At 42.7% G+C, this 27,221-nt stretch overlaps 1 protein-coding gene across 2 annotated transcripts in view; it reads left to right on the top strand.

The window, feature by feature from the left end:
* Positions 1-27,221, top strand: part of GARRE1 (granule associated Rac and RHOG effector 1) — a 59,549-nt gene that overhangs the window by 14,606 nt on the left and 17,722 nt on the right. For both annotated transcript variants that reach the window (XM_064722981.1, XM_064722982.1), the window contains exons 2-7: positions 13,670-14,993; positions 22,087-22,293; positions 24,563-24,703; positions 24,961-25,056; positions 25,180-25,341; positions 26,311-26,469. In XM_064722981.1, the coding sequence (XP_064579051.1) occupies positions 14,505-14,993; positions 22,087-22,293; positions 24,563-24,703; positions 24,961-25,056; positions 25,180-25,341; positions 26,311-26,469 (1,254 nt within the window). In that variant the 5' untranslated portion in view covers positions 13,670-14,504. The remainder of the gene's footprint in view (positions 1-13,669; positions 14,994-22,086; positions 22,294-24,562; positions 24,704-24,960; positions 25,057-25,179; positions 25,342-26,310; positions 26,470-27,221) is intronic.

Genomic DNA, 27,221 nt, shown 5'->3' with positions numbered 1-27,221 from the left:
GTGGGCAGAGCCATGCTCAGCATGGCTGGTGCTAACCCAGCTCCCCTCACTCCTGGGATGATTCCTGGGCTGAAATCCTCATTTTGGGATGGGCAGCAGTGTGGCTGGTGCTAACCCAGCTCCCCTCACTCCTGAGGTTGCTGCAAACCCAGCTCCCCTCACTCCTGGGGTGATTCCTGGGCTGAAATCCTCATTTTGGGATGGGCAGAGCTGTGCTCAGCATGGCTGGTGCTAACCCAGCTCCCCTCACTCCTGAGGTGATTCCTGGGCTGAATTCCTCATTTTGGGATGGGCAGAGCCGTGCTCAGCCTGGCTGGTGCTAACTCAGCCCTACTTGTACCTCTTGGCACTCCTGGCCATGTCAGGCTGCAACCTCCAGCCTTGGGATGTGTCCTGGAAACTTCTTGTTTTTCAGCACTTGAGAGACAGAGGAACCTTTTTCATTCCTCTGGGAGCTGTGGTGTGTCAAAGTGCTTTTGTGGGAGAATTTGTTCATGGAAAAACATTTGCCCTAGCAGCTGTACAAATGGGTATAATTGGTAAAAATAGGAAAGAGGGTTATAGATTGTGGTCGTTAATTAAAAGTGGAGGTCTTGACCACTGCCGTTGTGGCCTAGATGGGTGCCTGGTCCAGTAGGGCACTTTTAATTGGCTTTGTTTAACAGAAGTTACAGAATCAATGGCAAACAAACATATTCTGTCATTGCAAAAACCCAAACCAGTTTAAGCTAAGTTCTCCTAAATAGATGGTGTCACATGAGATTTTGTAACAAACCCCTGTAATTTGTAGGACTTTAACCTAATGTCCATAGATAGTCTCTCAAGTATGACTAATTGCTGGCAGTTAATGCTCTGCATTGCAAACTGCCCTGAAGTGCAGATCTGTTGTATTTTAAGGTCTTTAGATAAACCTTCCAACAAATTAAGCTGTTTCTGTGCAGTGGAGTACTGACAGTCGTGTTTAATATCTTTACCAGAGAAAGCTTTAAACCTATATTGTATAAATACATTGTTTCTAATGCTCTTAAAAGCAATGTTAAATTGTCCTCAACAAGAAACATATGGCCATAAATTCTGACATACTCCATGCTCTGTCCTGACTGTCGGAAGCAGAGTGTGCAATGTGGAGGATATTTAATTTAAAAAATTGGGATAAGGGTCGTGAATTGTAGGCTAGAAATAGAAAATAAGATTAGAGGTTATGTTTCAGGCATGGAGCTGTCTCTGGGGGGGGAACAGAACAAGGTTACTTCAAGGTTTGGAGCCTGGCTGGGGGATGGGAGAAGGGAGGAAATCCAGCAGTGGCTAAAAATGGTGCCTGGGGGAGTTTGTAGTAATGCACACAATAGGAGTTGCCAGGCTGAGGAATTGCCCTGATGCTGAGCCTTGTGCATTGTAGCCTTCTCCTTGCTGGTGCCAGATTAGTCATGGGCAGTGCTTGGTACCAGAGGGGGGGTCCTGGCAGCAGCACAGCCAGTGCTGGTGCTGAAAAGGTCACTTTCTCTAAACCTGATATGGGGAAATGTGTTTGGAAGGTGCCTGGCCAAATCCACGGTGGATGCATCAGCTGGTATTGAGACATTGCTTAAATGCATTTGGCATCTTTGCAACGTCTCGTGGCTGGCACAACTTCCCTGTGTCACTGTTGGGGCAGCAGAAAAGCCCTTTGTCAACAAAAGCTGCTGGGAAGGAGTGTCAGCATGGCTTGAGTCACCTAAATTGCATTTAACTGAAGCTTAGTCCATGTTGCTAATAAATGTTAAGTATAATTGACACATCAGAAGATGCCACTTAAAATTAAAATGTTTCTGTCCTGTCTTAGTTTGTGAACAAATCCAGCTCTTTTAAGGAGTGTAGAGTGGTGCCCTAGCATGTATTTGATTAGATGTGGGCTTGGGATCCCCCATTGGGTGTGTGTTGGGACCTGATGCTTCAGGGGAACACACCTGAGGTTTCAGAAAGATCCACCAAATAATCAAAGCTTCAGTCTCCAGGTTTGCCTCTGGATGTTGTATTTCTACTGCATAGATCAGTCCCATTGTGTTAATTTGTTTTATGGATTAAAACATTACATTTGTTTCTCTTTCAAAATGCATTATACCAGCATAAATATCCCATTGTATCCTCTGCTGCACAAAAGAGTTCTTGCACAACCCAGTGCAGAAATATTTGGCACATAACCTGGTGACAAATCATGCCCATGATTGAGGGCTTAGTTGTTTATATAAAACTCTCAGTACTTTTAATTTCAGGACGTGGTAAAGTGGTGTGACTGTGTTTTATATGTTGTAGATTAGGATTGATAAATATTTAACTACTGATGATTTTATTGGGAAAGATTTGAGAGTTCTTTGGTGAATAATTTTCAACCTAAGAACAAGGCTGTTTTTTTTTAAGGCAAAAATCCCATTCCATCAGTATTTCTGTGCAATCAGTGTGACTGCTGAGTGCCTTTCCCTGCTGTACAGTTACTGCAGAGCTCAGGGCTGGGAGGGAGGAGAGTGCCAGCAGAATTCTGTGTATGCATTTGTTAGCAAAGAGCTCTTGGGGGAAGTTATTTATACTCCTTGGTAGCATCTACCCCAGATTTATTTTCCAAACGTGTAAATTTGTTTGTATTGAAAGAAATTAACTTTGTTTTTACGAATGTTAACTGTATTTTGAATTGTTAAAATATTAAAATGCTTGGCTTTTCTTAATAAAAGGAAAATAATCAAGCTAGTTTTTGTTGGAAATCATATAAAATGTAAACCCCAGGTAACAATTGCTTTTGAGGAGAGGCATTTCTGAGATTTATAAACTGGAAGGGTGCTATATTTGATCTTATAACTAATCCTATTTCGGCCCCCGCTATGCAAGATGAGTTAGGGCTATTTTAAAAATCTCATCTATATTTAATTAAGCTTTAAAAATTCTGGCCTTAATGAGGAGGTGAATTCTGTGCCCAGGACACACAAGCAGCTTTTTTGATCAGGAAAAATGAGGAAAGGTTATGAAGTATGCATGCTACTGCTTCTACTTTGCTAATCTTTATGATCTCAAATTACTTGTCACCACTGTTCCTGCATCAGCTACAGAGATTAGCTCTACATATGATAATATATTACAAACCCTAGATTTGTTAGAAATAAAGCATTTTGACAGTTCCAAAAGTCTCCTGTTACAGAAGTCTAGTTCAAGAATGATTTTTAGAATTAAAGTGAAACTACTCAGCTACTGCTATTTGTGGAATTGCTATTTACAGTGCTATTATGCTTTTATAGTATTATGTACACACTAGTGTTTGGTTTTGTTATGGGGAGGGAGACTGTAATTCACACTGGATTGCTCTGGTTTATTCATATCCTGTGACAGTGAATCAGATACTGCTGGCTATATACAGACTGAATTGCCAGCCAGCTTTGGGCCCAAATATGGTAAACATAATTATGTTCATTTGCTGTAAAAATACATTCTCCTTAGTTTAACATTTTCATGATTACAGTTTTCTGGTAATTCCATAATTTTCAGCATGAGAGGGATATGAAAGGCGTAATCATCATGTCTCTCTCTTCAGTGGAGAAGATAGTTTGTTTTCCTGGGCAGAACTCCAGCTGTTCAGTGATGAATTTACTGCTGCTCAAATACAGGGAGCCCATAAAGCATTTGGAAAGGCTGTTCCTGGGACAGGAGCTGTGCTCTGGAGACAGAATCTCTGTGTGCACAAACAGCAAAACCCCGTGGCTGCCTGTCCTGTGGCACTGAGGGGATGTGCTGATGTCAGATTGCTGATATGGACTCCTGTTCATATTTTTGGAAATGAAATTAATATAATTTCAGAATACTTATCCTTCTCAAGTAGGAGACTTTGAATGAATGAGTTGGGAGAGCATTAAGATAAAGCTCCTACTCTGTACTGAAGGGAATAAATATTGGTAAATATTGGATTAGGTTTTGATTTCAGTCACACAGGAGTGTTTATGGTAATAGTTATTAAATGAGAAAGAGGATACTTTCCTCATGCTAGATAGTACATGCTGGTGTGCCACTTCATTTATAACAAGGGGGTTAGGATTAGTACCTTTAATGCAGCTAAGAAAGTGCATTTGCAGGGCTTTTTCATTGCTTTGATGTAGTCTGGTATTGAGAATGTTGTAGATGAATTCTGTGGCAAGTGTTGAGAATTCAGGAGCAGCACAGTAATTTGGGTGAGGAAAGATTGTTGGTGTTGAGTTACTCCAAATGTTTTGAAAGCTTTCATCATCCTTGCTGCAAACAGGCAGAAAAAAATCACATACAGGCTTTACAGGATTTGCTGTACATAATCTGTCTCATGTTTCTAGCACTCAGAACTTCCTTCTTCATAGAAGAGCTTTAAATGTGTGGATGAGCTATAATTTTCTCTGCCTTGAAATACTACTTTTATCCAACACCACTAAATTGAAATGCCTACTGAAGTGACTCTGAGTTTGGTTTTTTAAAGTTGTATAGCGTCGCAAACTCTTAAAGCAGTTTGGCTTAGGGATTTTCAATGGGAAAATTCAAATGTGTGTGTGCTGGGAAGTGCAAGTCCTGGGGCATTTCTGAAATGTGGGATCTGTGTTTGCAGGAGCTGCAGCAGGGCTGCAAGGCTGAGAGGGAACAGCTGAGCTGGATGAGGAAATGTTTCTGTTTGCAGAGGAGTTGTAAACAGTGTGTCCTTGTGGCACTTGTGTTTGGTGGGTGCTGGGGTGGAGAGAGTGACAGAGTTAAAGTGGCTGATTCAGGCTCTGAAATGGATCCACCTCAACCTCCTTTATTTTATCCCTTGGAGGTCATAAATGGATTTGTAGGGAAAGGCAAGAGCAGGGTGGATTTGTGGGCAATGCTGATTTCAAACTGTCCTCAACAGCTTGCTGGGGTTTCCTGAGCCTGTGCTCAGACTGTTGAGTCACCCCAGTCAGCCCCTCTGGCAGGGAGGGTGATCAGAGACCAGAACTGCACACCAAGTTGGAAATGTGGGTAAACCATGGATTTATGCCGTGGCATGAGTGTGTCTCTGACTCTTCCAACAGGGCTGTTTCCTTCCAGATCTGTTCTTCTGACTCTGCCATTCAGCATCAGGCTGATGTTCAGCAGAGCCAGTCAGCTGTAGCACTGAGATCACCTTCCTCAGTGGTAATGATCAGACCAGAGCCCATCACTTTGTGTGTGAAGTTTGGATTCTTTTTCCATGGATGAGTTGATAAATTTATCCCTAATTAATCTAGTGTCTTTAGTCCCTTAGTTCATTCTATCTATCTATCTATCTATCTATCTATCTATCTATCTATCTATCTATCTATCTATCTATCTATCTATCTATCTGTCATGTGTTAGAGTATGCAGTATGTCATGCCTGAATAGTGTAATACTGACCTGGGTTCTTATTCCCACTGGTCTTTCCAAGCCTTGTTTAAGGTGTGATTTGTTCAGGACAATGAAAGCTTCCTCAGAAGAACCCAACTGTTGAAGGAAGATGTGTTGAAGAATGTCTTTCATTTATTTCTCTGTGTGTGCTTGGTCAAAGAGTGGGAATTATTCCCGTTTTTCTGGGTGTGGAAGCTTTTTCTGCAGTGTTTGAGTCCATGGACAAATCCTTTTAAGCTGATGAGAATAAAGCTCTACGTGGAGCCTTCTGCCTGGTTTCTTGATCTGCACTGACTCAGCAGGAACTAAGCTCTTCAAAGGGATTTCCTAAACCTCTTTAACGAATTTTGGTAGAAATTTCTAGCATGGATCTTAAAATGTGTATTGAAAACATCTCTTCCCAGTTACTGAAAACAAAATATGACATTTGCTTGTGCTGGAAAGCTGCAATTGATGGTGTAACAAGGAGTTTAACTCTTACCTGGCTGTGTGGGAGACACCACTAACTGGACCTGAAGCTAAACATGTGCCTGAGTTCATTACTGAAGTGAGCCCAGAGGTTTAAGATGTAACCTCATGGTTGCAGTAGCATGGTTTGGTGTTTTTTATTGTATTGTGTTCGCCTCCCCATGTGAAAGCTGGTTTTCTGCATAAACTTGGAAAATGGTGATTTTTGCAGTTTTCAGTACACAACTGAGAAAGAATTAAATTTGTTTTCTTAATGCTTCTTTTTTCAGTGAAGTTTTAAAAAGCAAGCACCATCATAGAGTCTGTATTTACATTTATATTTTTGAATACAGTAATCAGGAGTGACAGGGTGAAGAAGAATTGTGGGTGGCTTCTGCTTAGGAGGATTTCAAGTGTGGATGTGATGGTGTTGGGGGTGCAAAGACAGACTTTGGAATTGTCTCAGGTGGCCATAACTGCACCAATGTGCATTAGCCTGACCAGGTAATATTCCTGTTCCACATATTATAATGGAATAATTCTCTACCTCAACCTTTCCTTCCTGACTTCCTTCAGCAGGAAGTGAGTCTGTGGCCTAAAAAGATCATTTACAGGAGCATGTTAATTTAATCTCAGGATTTTCTAGAAGTTGTTAGCTGACTGTCCCTGGGTTGAAACCCTTCCTGCAGTTTTTGCCCCTGTTGGAAGGGCAGTTTATTCCCCCATGGATGGCTGTCCATGGGCACAGGTGTCTCCTCCTGGGCAGTCCTGTAGAATTCTGCAGGTGAGCTGTTCTGGGAGGCAGAGCTGGGCCTTTTCTACTGAAATTTGTGCTGCTTTTGCTTAGTCTGGTCCCACGAGGTTTTCCTGATCCCAGCACGTTTTCCAGCCCTGCTGGGGGAGTGTGGTGGTGAGTGCACCCTGTTGGGAGATGGGAGATGGAGCCTGGGGTCTCCCCTGGCTGGCAGTCACGTGTGGGGATTTCTCTTGCTGTGTGCAGGGGCTTTGTTAGGCTGTGTCCCAAAAGAATGAGCATTATTTCCTTTCTGTTTCCAAAGGGGAGCTGGTCCTGCTTTCAGAATGGGTAACATAAGCACCTATTGCCAAGGGGGGGTTGGAGCAGTGATCCTGATCTGACACAGGCACTATTTTTGACATTGGCTGAGGCACACAAGGCTGAAAGAAGCTCTGATTTAACACATTCCTTTCACCAGCTCTTCCTTTTGCTGTCATATCTCACTGCTGAGACTGGAGTTAGTGCTGTTTCAAGTGTTGTGTGTTTTACTTCAAACAAAGTGCTGGAAGTCTCCTGATGGACTGTAGGCTCTGCCTTGGAAAAATCCAGTTCCCTGGGCTGGCAGGTCTGAATCTGACTGAGGGACAGCTACATTGCATGTGTATCTTTTAGGGAGTGTGGTTACACAGGTTTATAGGGTTTTTGTCTGGAGGAAGTGAGGTGGTGCAGTGCTGAGCGGGCAGGACCCTCAGCACTTACCTAACTCCCCAAATTTGATGTTCTTCAGCCTTTTCCAGTTCTGTTTCTGAGTGGTTTTCATGACAGAATTGTTGGTTATTTGGATTTTTTGGGCAGGGCACAGACATATTTTTGTCTTTGCTTGTCATTTTGGGCACCTAACAGAAATGCACCCCAACAGGATTTTTCAGTACAAACGCAGAAGACAGAAATAAGCACAAATAATTTACTGTCGTTGCTTTAAGGAGCATCATTTTGAAGGGAAGAAAACTCCAGACAAAAGCATAATAAATTAGTTCAGAGATGGTCTGTAAATACTAGGTAGATATATCATCAGTGAAATTGGTATTTTTAGTTAATAGAACCAGATTGCTGGTTTAACAGATCTCAGTGCACATCAGTGAAAGAGGGTCCTGTTCTTCATGAGCATGATCCAGTGACTTTTTAGAGCAAAGGAATCATTCCATGAGCACCTTTGCAGTGACAGGGGCAGAGAACCAGCACTTTGGCCCTGGATTTTCCCCTTTCTGCAAATTCTAGCACTGGGCATTAGTACCTGGGCAGGTTTGAGGAAATAGAACAGCTGGGGCAGGGAGGACATGGGACACCCTGGGAATGGGACACCCTGGGAGAAGGATGTGTCCAACAGGAGCTTCATGGATTCTCCAAGGAGTCACTTGACTACTTTTTTGTTTTGGTTTGGTTTTTTTCCCCTCCAACTGTTCTGGGCAAGCAGCCAAAAAGGAATCCCAATGAGCAATTCATGAGCTTACAAGAGCTAAAATGATTTTGGTATAGTGGTGTGTTTCTGACTTTGCTCCATCCTGCTCTAATAGGAGATTTTTACAACTTGGGTGACAAAAAAGCCCATCCAGGAGGTGCCTGGGTCTCCTGGAGGCTGCAGCCCACCCCATTAGAAAGCTCTGGAAAGCAGTGCTGGTTTTCCATCCTGGATCTGTGGCTCCAGCCCAGGAGCAGCTGGGGCTGGGTGAGGAGAGTCCTGTCCCTGCTGCCATTCCTGGGCTGCTCTGGTGCTGTGCCTGCATCCTGCCCGCTGTGGGAGTGGGTCTGGAATAGCCCTCATCCTCCTTTGCCCTGCTGGTGAACATAATCAATACCTGTCAACCCCTATAAAAGCATTTGCATGCTTTAAGTATTTATGATGTGTTGGTAAGAAATCCCAGGTGGTGCAGAATAACTTGGTTGGTGTCAGAGGTGGATGGATAATTTCTGCCAGCCAGCTTTACTTGAAGGTGGCTCTTCTTGTTGGTTTTTGAAATGTTTTTTTTTTCAGCTCTTGTATTATTCTGAAAAGTTTTGCGTTCACAAGAGTGTTTTAAAAATGAAAACAGATTTTAAAAGCCCACATACATTTCATGTGATATGTTTGCTCTTCATGGGTGGATTGGATATATTAGACAGGTGCCATTCCTGTAGCAATTTTAATAAAAATAGATGTGGTGTATTGATGAGAGTAGTGGAGAAGTTGTAGTCAAAGTCAGAATTTAATTTATCAGGTTGACATTTGCTGCTGAAATTAGAACTGTTTTTTATATTGAATCCCTGGTCTGGGATTCAATTCCAGACCAATTCCAATTTCTAGTCATTTCAAATTCCAATTTCTAGTATTTTTGAATAGATATGTTTTGTAGATGTAATCCATCTCCCAGTTCAGTTTGGGAGAGTGTAAATGAATCAATTCCCAGTTAAAAATGTGATGTCTGTCTTAAAATACCTCCCAAAAAGTAGTTGGGAATACCTGACTGTTTCCTGCCCCCCATGCCAGAGAGGTGCTGCTGTGACACCCTGGGCTGTGCCCAGCTCTGTGCCCCACCTCTGTCACACACACATTTTATGAAAAATCCTCCTTGATTCTCCCACCTCTGTCACACACACATTTTTGGAAATCCTTTCCTTAGGATTTTTCCTTTCTTGTCTCAGAAAATGTAATCCAATGTTATCCTGCTGCTGTGGAATGCAACATCCTCTATTGTCTCTTGTTTTTTCTAATTAATCCATCTACTCACTGCTCTGACTCTTCCAACCTCTTCTCTTCTCTTCTCTTCTCTTCTCTTCTCTTCTCTTCTCTTCTCTTCTCTTCTCTTCTCTTCTCTTCTCTTCTCTTCTCTTCTCTTCTCTTCTCTTCTCTTCTCTTCTCTTCTCTTCTCTTCTCTTCCTCTTCCTCTTCCTCTTCCTCTTCCTCTTCTCTTTCTTCCTCTTCCTCTCCTGTCTTAGCCAGCCTTCTGATGAAATCCTTTCTTCTACTCTTTTAGTATAGCTTTAATATAACATATATGATAAAATAATAACTCAGCCTTCTGAAGGATGGAGGCAGATCCTCATCTCTTCCCTCATCCTGTGAGCATGGTCACTCATGTCCTTCCCAGCCATGCTTTCCTCTCCAGGCTCTTTGCAGCTGGGTGCCCACACACAAATTGTTTTTCCCTCTCCCAGCCCTGAGGCAGCCGTGCTGGGGACAGAGGGATAGAGGGACACAGAGCACTCCTCAGGACGTGCTGGGCAGGTTTCCCTTGCCCTCCCGCTCCCAGCTGGCTGTGCAGGTGTTGAGGACCCTGTGGAATATCTTTGGTTTAGGTGTTCACATTTGGGGTGGCCTGGCCACTGATGGGTGGGATGTACACATTGGTGGCAGGAGCTGGGAAGGTGGAATGGCACCTTTCCTTGTGGAGTGAGTTTTGGATCTGCACCACATTTGTATCTCTAAATGTCAGAGAGACTTCTGTGTGCTTTTGACAGGAGGCCCTTGGCTCTGGCAGCTTCCTGGCCTTTTGGCCTCGCCGTGGGTTTGTTTGTTCAGGCTGTTCCTGGGTAAGCAATCTGGCTGCTCTGGCTTGTCTCTTTTGGAGTTAGCTTTTTTTGAACATTAATTAAATTTAGTTTGTTTAACATAAATGGTGGGTGCGGTGTTGAGTTCATCCTGAGATTTTGGAATCTGTATCTCAATCTAATTAAAACCAGCATGAAATAGCATGAAAAGTTACATTCAAAAAGTTGGCTCAGGTGTTTTGGACTATCTTACTCTTCTGTGTTTTATTGCTTATTCTCTGGAAGGACAACAGAATCCATAAAGAACACCAACTGAAGGCAAACTTTTGCCAGTTTTTAAAGTTGAGGTCAGAACTTTTTTTAAAGCATTGCTTCCTCTGCTCAGTTTCTTGTGTTGATTCAGGGAAAAAGTTGCCTTCTCTTCTAGCAGGGTAATCCCAAACAGGACAGATGGGGAATTGGACTCCTCATGCTGGTCCAAAACAAACTGGGGGTACCAAATTCCATTTGTCTGAAAGTCTGCCCTGTGTATTCAAATCTCTTGTGACTGGTGAAGTTAGGAAAAAGCATTTTTCTGGGAAGTACCCAAGCAAAAATATTTGGATGCTACATTTAAAAAAAATAGTGAATAGATTTGCATTTGCTCTCATTTTCCTGCAATTTCTGTTTCCTCTATGCAAATGGAGCCATTTTTAGAGGAGCTTGTGCAGCTGATTCTCTGGGAGTTCTAACAGTCCAAACTCATAGCAGTTCCTTAAATTTGGCATGAACTCCTTGAAGTGAGAATGCAAACAGCATGTTGGGCTTTTCCAGTGGTGTTTTGCCAAGCAGGGTAGTGGAGCTGGGTGTATATTATGTATTTATGTATTATGTATTATACATTATGTATTATGTATTATACATTATGTATTATATATTATATATTATATATTATATATTATATATTATATATTATATATTATATATTATATATTATATATTATATATATTATATACTACATTATAATTATATATTAGTGTTTGATAGTACCTGAACAGCACTGTTTGGTTTTGATTACATAAAGGAAGGACTAAAATACCTTTTGGCATGGTATAGTAATTTTCTTGGTAATTCCTTCACTTGGTTTCTGTGAGTATTTCTGTTTCCACAAAATGAAGTACAAGCTGAAGGTTATATTTTGGGTGATAACATGCTGTTCCTGTATCACTAGAAGGAAACCCTTGGTTACTTTCCCCCTAAGGTGGCAGAGGTAGATTGGGCTGAAGTCCCTGCAGTTGAGAGTGGAGCCCTCACATTTAGGGCACACACCCAGAGCAGTGGGGAAGGGAAGGCAGAGCGTGGGAACCCTCTGTGCTTCACTTTTTCAGGGAAAGATGCAAAAGGAGGAATGTTTGTTTTGTATGTAGCATGTCAGAGAGCTCATTACAGAGTTTCAGACGTGGTATTCAGACACATGTCTGGTGTAGAGGCGTGCAGCTTTCCTCTCTCTGAATAAATATCAGCTGAAGAGACAAGCTGTCCTCTTTAAGATTCTGTGTAGGTTTTATTACAAGGGAATTTTGAAGCTGAAGAATTGAGTAAGTACCTGCAAGTTTGACTACAAAATTGTCTAGAAGTAAAGCACAATGGTTTGTCATTTTTGTTTATAACTGTATAAAATAAGCCACCATTTTTTCCCCTATTCATTGCATTTATGTTCTTTTAGGATGCAGCAGATTTATGTAATGGCTAAATATCTGACCATGCCAAATGATGAGTTCAGAGTGTTTGATCCTGAAAGGCTCTGTGTGTAATCACAAGCACTGAGCTGAGGTGCATCTCTGATAGTCTCATCTAAATCAGTACCCTGGAGCTTGAAAACCCTTCCTTCTTAGCTTTTTCTTTCATGATCATTTCTTAAGTTCCTCTGCAATGAGAAATTTCATGTCTACTTAGGAAAAACAATCATTAATTTACTTACATGTTGCGTTTAAATTAACCAACTCTCTTATTCCATCTATATTTGTATGCAATCAAGGAAACCAATTTAATCATGCTCTCCACTGTAAGCCACCATAACTTGTCAAACAAGGAGAAATTTCAGCTATGCATGTGATATCAAGACATCTTAGAAAATTATGGTTTTAATGAGTTTCTTGCATTTTGACACATTCAGTGTGAATACTGGGAGAAGTAGTTAGGGAGGTAAGTAGTCAGCTTGGAGTACTTTAAGGATACTGAAGTGAATATGGGAGTTTCTTGGAGTTTTAGGTTTTCAAAAGTGCCAATAAGAAAAATATTTGCTCAAGATCTCTGAAGCAGAACCATCTGCAGCAATGATTTCCTGAAAAACTTGTGTCCTGTTTTATTGGGAATGAAACTGGCCAGGTCTGGATGTTTTGTCCTGCTGTGTCCTGCCTTCTTTATCTGTGGGATGCTTGTATCCTACAGATGTGCCAAAATGGGAATGAATGAATGAATGAATATTGTGTGTGTTCAGACAGATGGAAATAAGAAATTCTTCCCCAACCATTCTGACAATATTACTACAGATTTCATTGCTCAAATATAATAGCTAAAGGAACATTTTGTTGTTTTATGAAAGGGTTCCTGGATTATTCTTCCAGGTGCCTGGGACATTGCAGTTGCTGCAGTAAGGAGAAGGATGTCCTTGTTTGATAGAATCAGGTGGGGTGTGTGGGAGAGGGAGAGAGTGGCCTGAAGTGTGGCTGGAGCTGGGACTGGGCAGGCTGATGGCAGGAGTTGGGTCCTTCTGATGTGTCCTGGCGCTGTGTGAGTGTCTGCTATTGAGCACCTCGTGCTCCATCCCATCCCTGTCCCCCTGCCCAGGCTCTGCTCACCTTCTGCAGGTGCCCTGAGCAGCCCTTGGCTCTCCAGCTGCACCAGGGTGTGCCAGCAGGGGCAGGGCAGTGCACAATTGTGTTTGCTCCCCACTTTGATGTGCTGAGAGTGTTGTTTAGAGCAGTCAGGTTCTTAGGCAGTTGTGCCTCGTGTACCACCTTGTGAATGAGAGCTGCTGCCTGCCCATCACACTGGAATGGGACATGAATGTGGTATTTCTCAGCTAATCTCAGGTAGGATTAATCTGCCTGCTAATCTCAGGCAGATTGGTCTGTTGTTGTACTAAACAAAAAACTAGGGATCTGTATCTGTTGATTTAGTAAACTATTAGAATAAATGGGAAAATTCTGCAATAAATTATGGTGAATGAAAAAAAGTTTTAATTGATTTCATTTTAAAATTATTTTTAAAGGATGAGATTAGAAAATGTGATTAGCTCCCCTTGAGCTCTGCAGTAATAACCTTTTGCTGTTCTTAACTGTGCAGGACTTGCACTGGGGATTAAGCAGACTCTTTAAGTTTGACAGCCTACAATGAAAGAATTAACAAGAAAATATCCCAGTGTTGAGTGTAGCCACAGGATGACTCTGGCTTCTCACAGCCTTTGAAACTCAGTGCAGCTCTCCCCCTTGGATCTTGGGTGTTGCTGCCAGTGTGTGCCCAGAAATGTGAACTGGGACACTGCAGGAGTTAAACTTTCAAACCTTCTCATTGTTCTCTGATGTATAACTTTTTTTTTTTTCCCTTCACAGGAAATGACCTAGAGGCCTTACAAATACATTTGTGCATTTTTGTTCTGAGTCTGCAATTGAGGGTGAACGCAGTCTGGAAGCACCACTTGTTAAAGTTACAACGGAAACAACTACCTCAACACACAGGGAAAGGGGAGGAAGGCTTGCAATAACAAACACTCTAGTTTTTAATAGCTTATACTTGCAAAGTCTTCTGTAAACAGTCCAGATTTTTTTTCCCCCCTCCAATATTAAGAAGAGACACTACAAGTAAACTGAGTTGGCAGACTGGATCTGTCAAGACATTTGAAGATATTTGATCTGCTGACATAAGGATTTGCTTTTTCAAGGAAAGAGCCTCTGCACTGCTTTTATAATCGCTGTTGATCGGTGGTTTGCTCCACTTTTCCTGATGCTACTAATGGGAGAATTGTATTAAGGTATTGCTTCTAAAACTATTACTTGCATTGACAAAATTCACTTTTGTAGATGCAGCAGCAAGGGACAATGTTGCTCTCCTGAAGAACTTGTAGGCGATCACTTCTCTGCCCCAGTTGGCTTTTCTGCCTGCAGAGGGGATACCACACAGGGGACAGAGCAGTACTGACAGACTTGGGCTTGCTTTTTGAGTACAGTTTCTAACTGCAGCAGGGCTGCACCCAGCACTGAAACCACGGAGTCAGCAGATGTGCTGCCGTTGCCAGTGCTGATACAGATTATACAGACGCTTGCCTTTCTGAAATGCCTTTTGTGAAACCTATGTACACAGTCCTGCGCTGCTACTGTACATAGATCCCGAGGAAGGAATCTGACAAGTGATTGTGAATTGGAGAACTCTCTGGACAAGCACTCACTTATGTATTGCTGCAGTGCACAAGAAAGCAAAATGGACTACAAGCGGCGCTTCTTGCTTGGCGGGTCCAAGCAGAAGGTGCAGCAACACCAGCAGTACCAAATGCCCGAGCTGGGCAGGACCCTGAGCGCCCCGCTGGCGTCCCCCAGCACCCCCCTGGTGTCCCCAGCTGCTGCTGGCGGCTGCTCCCACCCCGCCTCCCACACCACTCCCATCGCCGACATCCAGCAGGGAATCTCCAAGTACCTGGATGCGCTCAACGTCTTCTGCCGAACGAGCACTTTCCTCACGGACCTTTTCAGCGGCGTGTTCAGGAACTCGCACTACTCCAAGGCAGCTATGCAACTGAAAGACGTGCAGGAACATGTCATGGAAGCGGCCAGTCGACTCACAGCAGCAATAAAACCAGAAATAGCAAAAATGCTGATGGAACTGAGCGCAGGAGCTGCAAACTTCAAAGATCAAAAAGAGTTCAGCCTACAAGACATTGAGGTAGGTTATCTTGGAGGATACAGTTTGGCATGTGAATGTGTATCGTGCCTTCTTAACTGGATTTCTCTTCAAAATCCCTTCTACACCAAAACTTTTCTCCACCTTGCTGTGTATTTGTGGGAAAAGAGTTTCTTTTCCCACCAGCATCACATATGGATGATGCTGGTGGGAAAAGAAACTCTTAATTTCTTACGTACTGATAAAGTACCAAGTCATTTATGAGATCTGACCTCCATCTATGTTAATTAGGTATTTAATAGGTATTTCTGTAGAAGAACCAACTACACAAAAGTTTTAAACCATTTTCTAGTTTATGTTAGCCAATGTTTCTAAAGCCATTATGCCATCCTATTCTGAATCAGCCTACACTTCCCTCAGAGTGGATAATACCAAGGAGAAACCTGAGCACATGGGAGTAGCATGTTGTCATCAGTGTTTCAGTAAAACTACATATTCATTGATTAAAGAGTGATTTTATCACTCTTTAGAACATTTTAATATTTTTGAGCTGTTGTGAGAGGAAAATAACACACTGTGTGAGGTATTAGTGCTGTAAAAATTTGTCATGACTGCTGCAATGTTCCTGTGCTGGCAATGAGCACCCAAGAGTCAGGATTCAGAGGATCCCCAGCTTCCTGCTGTGCCTGCCTGGGAAAATCTGGATATTTCTCCTCCACTAAATGTGTTGCCTAGCAGGCAGTGCCAAGTGATAGTCACAGATAAATCCCTGCAGTTTTAAGCAGCTCCTTGTGTTTTGACATATTTCTTCACTTTGCAGCAATCTGCAGAGTTATTCCTTCAGAACTGCATCCTGAATGGAAAACCTACTTTAAGTTCTCTTGGTTTTGATTCAGGTTTCAGGTGGCTTTGTCAGAGGGAATGTTTGTGCCTGTCAGGCATTATCTGCTTTCTCTGGCTGCACCACTTCAGATGGAGTCCTTAGGGAGGGTGCAGTTTGTCAGTCAGCTCTGCCTGCAGTTGTGTATTACAGTTCTCAGTGTAGAATGAGGTAAGATGGGCTATATGTTTGCTATAAATGTCTTCTGTAGGCTGGTGTTTTTAAAGACAATCCCATAATGTCACTCTTTAAAGCTATAGCAATGTGTATAAAAAAGAGTGAGTTTATGTAATTAATCAGTCTTCATAATAGATGTGCTGAAAGACTTTCTGAATTAAAAGAAGCAAAAACAGATGAAGCACCTGATGTGTTCTAGGGGTTTTTGTGGGGGTGGGAATGCTGTCCTTCCCACATTGGAGCCTCAGCAGAGCTGCTTTTGCCACATGGGCAGGCTGAGGTGCTGCTGGCTGTGCCCAGGGAGGGTTTGCTCAGCAGGGGGCTGAGGAGCAGAGCAGAGTTTGTGCCAGGTGGGTGCCATCCTGCCAGCCCAAAGGCACAGAATCTTCCTTTGGTGCCAGCTTTACCTGGCCAGTTCCAACCCCTGTCCTGGGCCCTGCCCTGCAGTGCTCCCTGCTGAGCAGAGCAGCTGCTCCTGGGCCTCATGCTGCACCTCTGGGGCTGCCCCAGCACTTCCCATCACACCTTCCTGCTGTCTTTTCTTAATTAAAGCTGCATCTTGCACGTGGCTTTGAAAAAAGTCCAAATGTGAGATTTATGGGCACTTGTGTATAATGAGATCAGTGTTGTGCTCTGCTGTGGCTTGAGCAGCAGCAGAGTGTAGGGGTTTGGCAGAGCCTCCTGTGGCTGTTGTGTGGGTCCCTCAGGGCTGTGGGTGGGTGAATTCTGGAGCACAGGGGTTGGGTGGCTGTGCCCAGGGAGCAGCAGCTGCTCACTGCTGGAATGGACCTTGGCAGAGGCCAGGAATGCATTTGTTTGTAGGTGATTTGAAAGCACAGGATACAAGTGTGCTGGGAGACCTGCTGAACTAAAAATAATCTTGGCCAAGTGAGTTCTGCAGTTGGGATGGAATTCAGAGGGGAAAGATGAATGTTGCAATGTTTAAATGGACATTTTCAGCCTCAGGAGTGGAGCCCAGTGGGCAGCAGGTCTGGAGAGCAGTCCCAGGGCTCGTGGGAGTCATGTGCTGGGGAAGAGTCAGTGTTGTGCACGTGGAAATAATAAATCACTGCTGCTGTTGTGCAAAGAGACATTTACCGTGTATTTAACACACCCTAACCTGCAAGAGCCATGAGCTGAACTCTTCACTGGTTATTATGGCCTCAAACACTGCAGTGCAGGTGCACAGCACTGCTGGAGAAACAGGGAGTGGAGCAAGGGTGGTCAGACATGCAGGAAATAAGGACAGATTGAAAAGATGGACTCTGCTGAAGAGAGGCTGAGAAGGAAAATCAAAATTGCTCAGGTATGTGAGAGGCTGCCAGAACATGTCAGTGTCTGTTCTTCATGTCCGTGTAAGGTGGAGCGAGGAACTTGAATTTCAGAGGGAAAGATTCCCATTAGATGCTGTGGAAACCCTCTGTGATGTTAGTGGAGCACTGCTGTGGATTGGAGCAGGGCTGACAGAACAGGTTAAACCTGCCTCTGGCAACACTGACCCAGGTGAAATTTCTCCTTGCTTGGGACAGAAGGGTGACCTGGTGAGATCCTCTCCCACTCTGCTTTCCTGGGATTTGAAAACTCAGCTGTTGATGCTGAAATTTCAATTTAAAAAGTGGTTTGCTTTTTTTCCCCCTGGTGGATAGAGAAGTTAACATTTCATAAAACTGCCAGCAGGATTAAAAAACTCACAATGTAAGCAGAAAAACATAAAGGGCTTGCCTGACTTCATCAGAGTTTACTGAGCAGGGAAGTGATGGGGGAAGAGTGGGAGGCAGTGGAATTGTTCCCTGGAAAATACCAGGAGGGGAGTACAGGTGGATCTGAATTTGCTTTGTCAGCTTCTCTGTGGGTGTCTGAAAGAATTTACAGCTCTGAGAGGGAGCTGGGAGGTGGTGAAAGCCCTGAGGGGCAGCAGGAGCCTCAGCAAGGCCCTGCAGGGGCTCTGGTTTAGGGATGGTGTCACGGGAACAGGGAGCTGAGCTGTGTGTTATGGCACAGCCCCAAATTCATGAGAAGCACCTGACAATGAGGATTTCTGTGTGTGAGCCCAGCTAGGGAAAATGCAGTTTTCCTAAGCCTGGCTTAACACAGGCTGTAGGTTTTGGGAGGAATGAGAAGTCCAAGCAGAGCAGGTTTGGCTTCAGGAATCAGGCAGAGCTGTGCCTTTCCTCAGGTGTTTTATCTGCTGTAATGGGCTCTGCCCCAGGGAGGGCAATTTCAAGAGAACTTAAGTTTTGGTGAACAAAACTGACTTGAATTTGGACTGGAAACTGCTGTGCACCCTGGACTATAGCACCACAGGATGAGGCTTTTAATTTATTTATTTATGGTTACTTAGAACAAAGCTTGCTGGTTCAGAGCTGCCTGCCAGGCTGTGTAAGGAGGTGACTCCTCTTGATCAAAGTGCGGTGGCAGATGGAGTTTCCCAAGGTTTCTTCATTTCAGAAATGCAAATGCTGGTTTTTGTTTTCTTCTTTTTCTCTTCCCCTTTCAAACACCTTTGAGTTCTTGTGTATTCTGTGCCTTGGGTGAGGAACAGCTTGGAAATCAGGGTAAATGAGAGGGTGTTTTCCAGATCTGTTTGTCAGCTGGGGAAATGCAGTGACTCTCTATTTCTATTAATAAAAGCATTAAAGCAAATCCATAGGGAGGAGCAAAACTGGTAAAAGTAAGTGTATTTCTCCATCTCTTATGAAGTTTTGCAGAAGCCTCAGTGCTGCAAAATATAAAGAATTACTTTTAGTTACCCAGGGCTTGTGTATTGTCTTAGAAGTGGCGTAATGAGAGGAATGTCCCCATTGCCTTCCTGTACCAAAGGGAAGCAGGATGGGCACCAGGTATATCCTTGGCTGCTCTGTTTTGTATTAAATTCAGATAATTTTTGGCTTTTGTGTGTATAAAATAACCTAAGATTTTTTTGAACAAGAATCTTTTGAGACAAAAATAGCTGAGTAAATATTAAATGTAGGCTTTTCTTAGCAAACATTGTAAAGCTAAATTTAACTATTTTTTAAAATTATTTTTTCCTGGGATTTTCAGGGATGGACTCCAAACTCTTTTGTGTTGAGGAACTGTTGGTAGCAAAAAAAATCTTATCTTACATTTTAATTGCTGCTTTTTATTTTTAAAATGTTTCACACTAATTGTTTTTCTGCTAAATGGTAGTGACCACTTCAGTAGCTGTCAAGATCAGATCATCATGAGTGGATTTTAGGAGAAATGGGTCTGTTGGGTTTCCCAAGCCTTGCAGCTTCTGCTGGAATCCTGTTCAGCCTGCAGGTGCTTCCAGCCCATGGGCAGGAGTGAGCCTTCCCTTGGAGGTGTTCTGTTCATGGGATCACTTTTTGGAACTGCTGGGTAGTGGAAATGAATAATATTCTGTAAAAATGAATAATATTCTGCAGTAATAATGAATAATATTCTGCCCACTTCTGGTAATGTACAGGAAGGTTGTTGGCTCATAATGGGGCACACAAGTCCAGTGGCAGCCAAGGACACTCAGGGGAAACCACGGAATAATTCTGTTGTGGTGTTTGGCTTTTTGAGCATTCTTGTTTAAGGAAATAGCCAAAAAAAGGGAAAAAAAAGGAGAGTTTTACTGCATAAAATGGCACTTGGAGAGCTGCAAGCCAGTGTTTGTATCAAGTGTGGGGGACTGACACCTGCTATTTGCTGCTTTATTACTGGTGGTGTTCTCTTGTAAGGAATCTGTTGTACAAGATTTTCTTGCCAGGAAAATTTGTTACTTAGGATGGGATGGCATCCCTGTTTGCAAGTTGTGTGCATTTTGTCCTGTGCAATATTCCAAAGTTGACTGTGTGTCCCCATTAGGAGAATGGGGACACACAGTCAAATATAAATAAAATAATAAAATAATAAATAAAAATACCTGATTTTAAAGTGGGACAGAGCAACATTAACCCCTCATCTCTGGTGCTCCCATTGGTGGGGAACCAAAAATGCCATTGCTTCCAACTGCCTGGGCAGGAGGAGAGAGATTGCTGCAGGTGAGGCTGTGCTGGGACAAAAGCTGACCAAAGCTGGCCTGGCTGACTCAGCTCAGGGAAGTGAAGGTGCTGGGGCTGAGCCCTGTGGGACAACAAGTTTGGAAGCTGAAGATCTCATGATGGAACAGAAATGAATGTAAGGAATGAAGGGAACATCACCACTCCAGGGAAATCTCAGTGGGTGACACCTGAGGTGATTCCAGTTCAGCTTGGATTCCTGCACAGTTTGGAGGGTTTGTGTTTGTTCTGCTCAGATGAGGACAGCCACACACTCCTGCTTGGCAAGTGGGGCAAATAAACTTGAAAAAGCCCTGCTGGTGTTTGTAACAGTGCAGAGCTGCATCCATGTGCTGCTGCTGGTCAGGGTGTGCAGGGGTTCCTGTGTGCTCACAGGGGTCATGCCCAGCCCTGGTGGGGCAGGATGGGTAAGGCAGAGTTGGGCTCTTTGGTGCAAAATCTGACCCAGTGAGCCCTTTACAGCTTTAAAATGAATTTGGATCTCCCATCCATCCAAAGGGAATGTTTAACAGTGCAAGACTCCTCCACCACTTTGGTAGTGAAACATTTTGAACCACCCTTACCCATTCTGGAGGAAGGCTGAAATGGATTTATTTCAAAAAACTCCTCCACCACTTTGATAATGAAGCAGTTTAAACCACCCTTACCCATTTTGGAGGAAGACTGAAATGGATTTTCTTCACACAAAACTCCTCCAGCACTTTGATAATGAAGCATTTTAAACCACCCTTACCCATTTTGGAAGAAAGCTGGAATGGATTTTTTTCCAACAAAACACCACCACTTTGATAGTGAAGCAGTTTAAACCATCCTTACCCATTCTGGAGGAAAGCTGGAATGGATTTTTTTCAAACAAAATAAAAGTTCAGTAAAGCAGATGTTCTTAGTTATCTCCACTGTTTAACATTGTAAGTTATAAGTAGGAATGTTGTGTGCTGCCATTTAAAACCTAAATAATTTGTTTATTTTGAGCATTATTCCCAGGCTGGGGAAGCTTCAACCTTTGTACCTTAAATATTCTTTGAAATTTAATCAGCTTGAAATTCCTAATGAGTGCTAGTTTCATCTTCCCCTGAGAATTGCATTCTTCCTACACAGAAATAATTCACATCACCAGTTGCCTCTTCCTGCACTTTTCTTATAAATCTTTCTAATCTCATACCCAGGAAAGTTGGAGTTTTCTTTATTTTATCATTTGCTGACTGTTTTCTTTAATAAGGCAAGCTCCACTTTCAGAGGTCAGTCAAAGTACCAAAAATGTTTAATTTTATGCCTGTACAAAGAAGGGAAGTGATGGAACCAGAATGGAATGTCAAAAGGAGTCTGGATGCAGTGGAAAAAAGCATTGCCACCACTGGTTCAGCTGAAGGAGACAGTAAATGCAAATTACTGGTGCTGTGACTGCAGAGTCCTGCCAGGAACATACATTGGGGCTGAATAGTTTTATTCCAGAAGAATGTAGCTGAAAATAAGGCAGATGATTTAATGGCTCCAAGGCACAATGGCTTTGTACATTATCTCTGTGTTTTATGAATTATTCCTAAAATGGAATTCAAGTGGAGTCTTTTTTAATAAATCAAAGTCAAATACACATTTTAAAGGCTTTGTGTGATGAACTCCATAAAAGAAACACTTTGAAATTCTTTTTTTGTTGTTGCTGTTTTGTGTTTTTATCAGAAATTCAGCCAGGGCTTTGTGCAGGTGAGTTTTGGTGTTGACTTGGTCCTTGTGATAATATGCTATTCCCATTTTGGTGCTGATTTTGCCAAGTAACTGAGCAAGCTTTTCATTCCTCAAGTAGTCAGAACTTGAGTATAGAACTAAAAATGACTCAGAATTATTCTGGTGTCCCCTTCATTCATAGAAACGAATGCTCACTTATTATTTTAAGTAAATGATTAAATATCATACCATATGATCTGAAGTATTATTTGAATTTAAAAAATCAGGGTTTAACGTAGTTCCTTACCCCAAACACCAAACAAAAAGCAAGAAGGGAAACTTCCATGAGCTTTTCCATGTGCTTGAAGTGGTTTGTTTGTCCCCACAGGTTCTTGGGCGATGTTTCCTGACAGTGATGCAGGTGCACTTCCAGTTCCTGTCGCAGGCTCTGCAGAAGGTGCAGCCAGTGGCTCACTCCTGCTTCGCTGAGGCTGTGGCTCAGGAGAGGAAGAACATCAGTGGGGCTGGAGCCTCAAATGTCAGCCCCACCAATGAGCTGGAAGATGCAATAAGATCCTGGAGAGGAGCAGCAGAGGTATGGAGGGCTTGCTGTAAGCACAGGGGATTTAGTGAAACCTAAAGTCAGCCTGGGTGTCCTAACAGAGGGAAAAATACCAGGCTGCATTTGGAGGGGGGAATGTGGCACAGTTGGTTTCATACACTAAAACTCATTTTACTCATGTGATGACTGCACTGTCTTTGCCCTGTGTAAAGTTTTCTGTGTGATAGGGCTGTACACAAGGAGCACACACACAGTGCAAACAGATTTTTGTTATTATCAAATGGAGCAGACAGAGGGAATTAAAAATAAGAACCTCAACGAGTCTTTGTGAAAACAGAGCAAAATCTTGATGAAAAATCATCTAGATAATGTCTGTTTCTCTCAGATTTTGAGCACAAGTTCTATTCTATACTTGAAAATCTTTGTGGTAATTTTTAACATTTTTGTCTTCATGCTGTTAAACTTGATGTTGCTTGATCCATCCATTGTTGGGATGTGACCATGTTACTGAAATGTGCCACTCTGGACCTGTGCTTTCACAAACACCTGACACTGTGGAGTCCTTACTTTGCCAGCCCAAACCAGGACTTTATAAAGACATTCAGATTTCTGAGCTTTTCTGCTGTCCCTGGCACTGCTGAAACCTGGAGACTGATAGATAGAATGGAATCAGCACAGAGTGTGTGTTTTCCCCAAATCCAGCTCACCTGGAGCATGTGCTTGTGCAGTCTCATTTGGCCCACATGGTTTGTTACTCATCCTGAGCAGAAATCTTGTCAAGGTCTCCATTTCTCACTAACATCTGCAAGGTACAGGAAAGCAAATGAACTACATGGATGCAGAGGGATTATTTGTGATTTTTACTGCAGCATAAATTTATTTCACTGGGTAAAATGGGGGTTTGGGCGTGCTTTAGGTGTATTGCAGATAATTGTAACAGGTCTAATCCTGGTACAGCTGTACTTCTTTGGCATAAAAGTAATTAATTTTATGTGTAATATACTCAGCTTCTTAAAACTACTACAGTTTCTAGAAATGCCCTGCAATTGCTATCAAATTTATTTAAACTGTGGTTAAAATTAAACTTGGCTTCACAGAATCAAGGGCCTGAACTTTATTTTTTACCTTTTGAGCATCCCACTTCACCTATTTCTGTTTTTCAGAAATACAAAACCCGTATTTCAAAATAGTTTTGTACAAGTGTTGTACTAATCAAATCCTGTATTAAACATACATGGGGAGGAGTGAGATAAAATACAGATTCTCACAGTTCCAGAATAACAATGGAAGAAATTTCTCAAGTTTTGATTGACTGAAATGACTGATTTGGAGTATTTGTGTAGGGTATCAGGATGGCATAAGAAGAATATGTGGTTTCTAAATATAGAAAATCTCTCATAATTAGATAGACTAATAGAAATAATTTTGATACAAGGGGAATGTGAAATACTGAAATCTTTGCCAATTTTTTTCTTTGGAGTGGAAGGGAATCCTCTGTTTTCCTATAAAATCAGCCTCTCTGGCAGGAGGGCACTGCTGCTCCAGAGTGAAGTTTAAGGTGATGCTTTGTCAGTAGCTCAGAACTGGTTGTGCTCCTTCAGGTTGACTTTGGGAAATGCAGTAATTCTGTCAGGTGAGCCCCTGTCTGTCCACTGGCTGTGGTACCAGAAGCCCCCAGTTTGGACATCCTGCTTTAGAGCAAGACTCCTTCCTAGACTGGAACATAACCCACATCTGTCTGCTTTACCCTGCTCAGTGATGAAGGATTTTACAGCTAAAAGTAGATATTTGGCTTATTTTTTCTTTTTAAAATTATACTACACAAAGTTGTTTTCTTGCTGTGCTAAGCTGATTTTAGCATTGTGTGGCACTTCTCAAATTGCACCACAGTAATCACCCAAACTTTATGAATTGTTATCCTGTGAATACAGGAGTGCTTGTACACATGATTTAACGTATTTCTGTTTGTGTTGGAGTCACAAGTCTGTCCCCATGGTGTGGGCTGTGTTACAGGATCCTGGGTCTGACAGGGAGCTGAAATAGTAACAAACAATGCAGAGCCCAAGTGCTTGCAGCACCCCTGTGCTGTGCAGGTTCCATCAGTTCTGCTTCCACAGTGGCAGTAGAAGTGAATAAGTTACAATAAAGTCTCCTCCAGGTCCTCTCCCCCAGGTGCTGCTTCTCATCTCCTGCAGAAGATTTTAAAGTCTGCATGGTTTTTTGTTCTTTTCTGAAATTTAATTAAGCCTGACCTGGTTTAGTGCTGACCCTCCTCACCCTGGGTTTTTATTTTCCATTGCAGGCCACATCTCGACTGCGAGAAAGAGGCTGTGATGGATGCTTGGCAGGAATTGAAGTTCAGCAGCTTTTCTGCTCACAGACTGTGGCCATCCCTGAACATCAGCTCAAAGAGCTAAACATGAAAATTGACAGTGCTTTGCAGGTGGTTTTTCAAGTCTGCTGCTTTCATGTGCCTGTGGTGCAGTCAGTGGGTCAAGGAGTGAATAGGGGAGGAGTGCTCCTGCAGAATTGTGTACACAGGCAGCTCAGAGGTGTTGGGGAGCTGCAGCTTTGCAGTGTGGCATGATAAATGTGTGTGTGCCATAGATCTGAGAGGGGTGAATCCTTGTACCCAGCACAGTGGCTGTGCTCCCTTCCTTGCTGACACACTGTGCTGTCTCCATTTCTGTCCCATGGCAGGCCTACAAGGTGGCTCTGGAGAGCTTGGGTCACTGTGAATATGCAATGAAGGCTGGCTTCCACTTGAACCCAAAAGCAATTGAAGCAAGTCTGCAGGTAGGATCTGCTAAACCTGCTCTCTTTCATCCCTCCTCACCTTGAAAAATACACAGACATTTGGGCCCATGGTAGCATTTTCTATGTCTTCATGCCTTCTGTTTGGTGTGTTGTGCCCTGCAGGGCTGCTGCAGTGAGGCTGAAGCTCAGCAGACAGGAAGGAGACAAACTCCACCTCAGCCCATCCAGTGTGAGCTGCCCACTGTCCCTGTGCAGATTGGATCCCATTTTCTGAAAGGAATCTCCTTCAATGAGTCTGCAGCAGAAAACCTGAAGCTGAAAACGGTAATAGCTCCTAATTAACCACACAAATAAAGAGTTGAATTCATTAAAATATAGAGAACAACAGTAATGGAAGTTCCATGCCAAACCTGTGTTTAAAAGTGCTTTTTTTCAGCCTGGCTTCCTGTGGAAACAGGATGTTGATAACATTGTAGGGCTACACCTGTTTGTGATAACATTTTGACCACCTGAGCAATTTTGGTCAAATATGAGAGAAAAGCACAGGCATAACAGGAATAGAGATCTAGGATGCAATGAAGCTTCTGGGAACTCTTTGGAAAGAGATGTGTTAGCTATGAAGAAATACAGAGAAAAGTGAGCCCTTACAGATTCCCCAGCCAGTGATGAATATCAGAGCCTTCATCTGCTTAGGTGCACAAGTCAGCCCAGCCTGGTACTAAGAGAGTAATTGAAAAAATCTAACAGAGTATGATGTAACATACATAAAATGTAACAGAGCTCCTTTTGATGTCATCCTACAAACTGGAATCAATTTTTTAAAAAGAATTTTTAATTATGGAGAAGTTAATTGTATTTTCAGAATAAACAAATGGAAACTAAACAAATGGAAAATTACTCAGAAGTAATTTGAGCAATTTTAATCAGCACTTTCACTTTTTTTTAGATAAACCCAGTTCCTTGCTCCTGAAAGAGTTGAAAAGTTTCTATTAAGAAATAATCTAATAAGAAATAATCAGTGCTCAAAATGGTGCTTTTCTGTTGTCTTTGCAGTGCTTTTTGTAGTTTTGATTAAACTGGTTTGCAGGAATATGAGCAGAAATACAGTTGATGATTTTGGAGCAGTGTTGTGTTCCAAGGAGCAGAGACAATCTTCCATATTTCTGTTCTGCAGTGGAACTCTCCTGTTATATAAAGAGGTTGCAGACATGGTAGCAGTTTGAGAAGCATGTAGAACAATGAGAAATGCATCTGGAGGCCTTGCTGGTAGCACAGTGTTTGTTCTCTTTGCAGCACACAATGCTGCAGCTGATCAAGGAAGCCGGGTGCCACAATGGACTCACGCCCCGGGACGACTCCCCTGTCACTGAGGTGCTCAACCAGGTCTGCCCTTCCACGTGGAGAGGAGCCTGCAAAACTGCTGTGCAGCTCTTGTTTGGCCAGGCTGGACTGGTAGGTGATGGCCATGGCCTCGGGAAAACAAGGGTTGTGCAAACACCCTGAAGGGAAGCTTGGTGGTGGGGAGTTGGGGAATGAATTTGCAGTGTTCTTGCTCTGTGTTGCTGTTTTTAGTGCTGCAGTTAATTTGATTTCTGAGCAAATGTGTCCCTGTACAGTGGGGCTCTGTTGGTGGTGTCCCTGTTGGACAGGAACAGAAGAATGCACCAGGTGCTTCCTGGTCTCCATTTCAAGAGAGAACACAAGAAATGAAACTTCTGCTTCATAAAGAAATAGAAATGCTTTCAAATCTATAGATGACCATGTTAAAAAAAACTAAACAGACCCAAAGATACATATACCCCCTCTCAAATTGGCTTCAAAATTTGCCATTTTTTCATTTCCTCTCTGCTTTGACTGGAAGCTGAGTTTCCTGCCCAGCATAAAGTCTCTGCCCCAGGTAATGCTACCTGACATCTCCAGCAGAGGACAGGAGAGTTAAATCCTGCTGTAGACTTTGTGTTCTTGAGGGGAAGAAAACCAGTGGAATTTACAGTATCTTAGCAGCTGATAAAAAGAGATGCTTGGAACATACTCTGATAAGAAAATGCATTTGTGCTGCCATGACTAATGACTGCAATCTCTGCACTTGGTGAAGTGTTTGTGCATGACTTGTAGGATTTTTGGACTACTGTGAGTAGGGGAAGAGGCTGCACCTTCAGCATAGGAAGGCAATGCAAGGATGTATCACTGTAGCCTGTGATAGT

This window comes from Zonotrichia leucophrys, chromosome 11, assembly GCF_028769735.1.
Source record: "Zonotrichia leucophrys gambelii isolate GWCS_2022_RI chromosome 11, RI_Zleu_2.0, whole genome shotgun sequence".
Taxonomy (NCBI): Eukaryota; Metazoa; Chordata; class Aves; order Passeriformes; family Passerellidae; genus Zonotrichia; species Zonotrichia leucophrys.
Note: the sequence above shows the minus strand (reverse complement) of the source record. Positions and strands in the feature narration are given on the sequence as shown.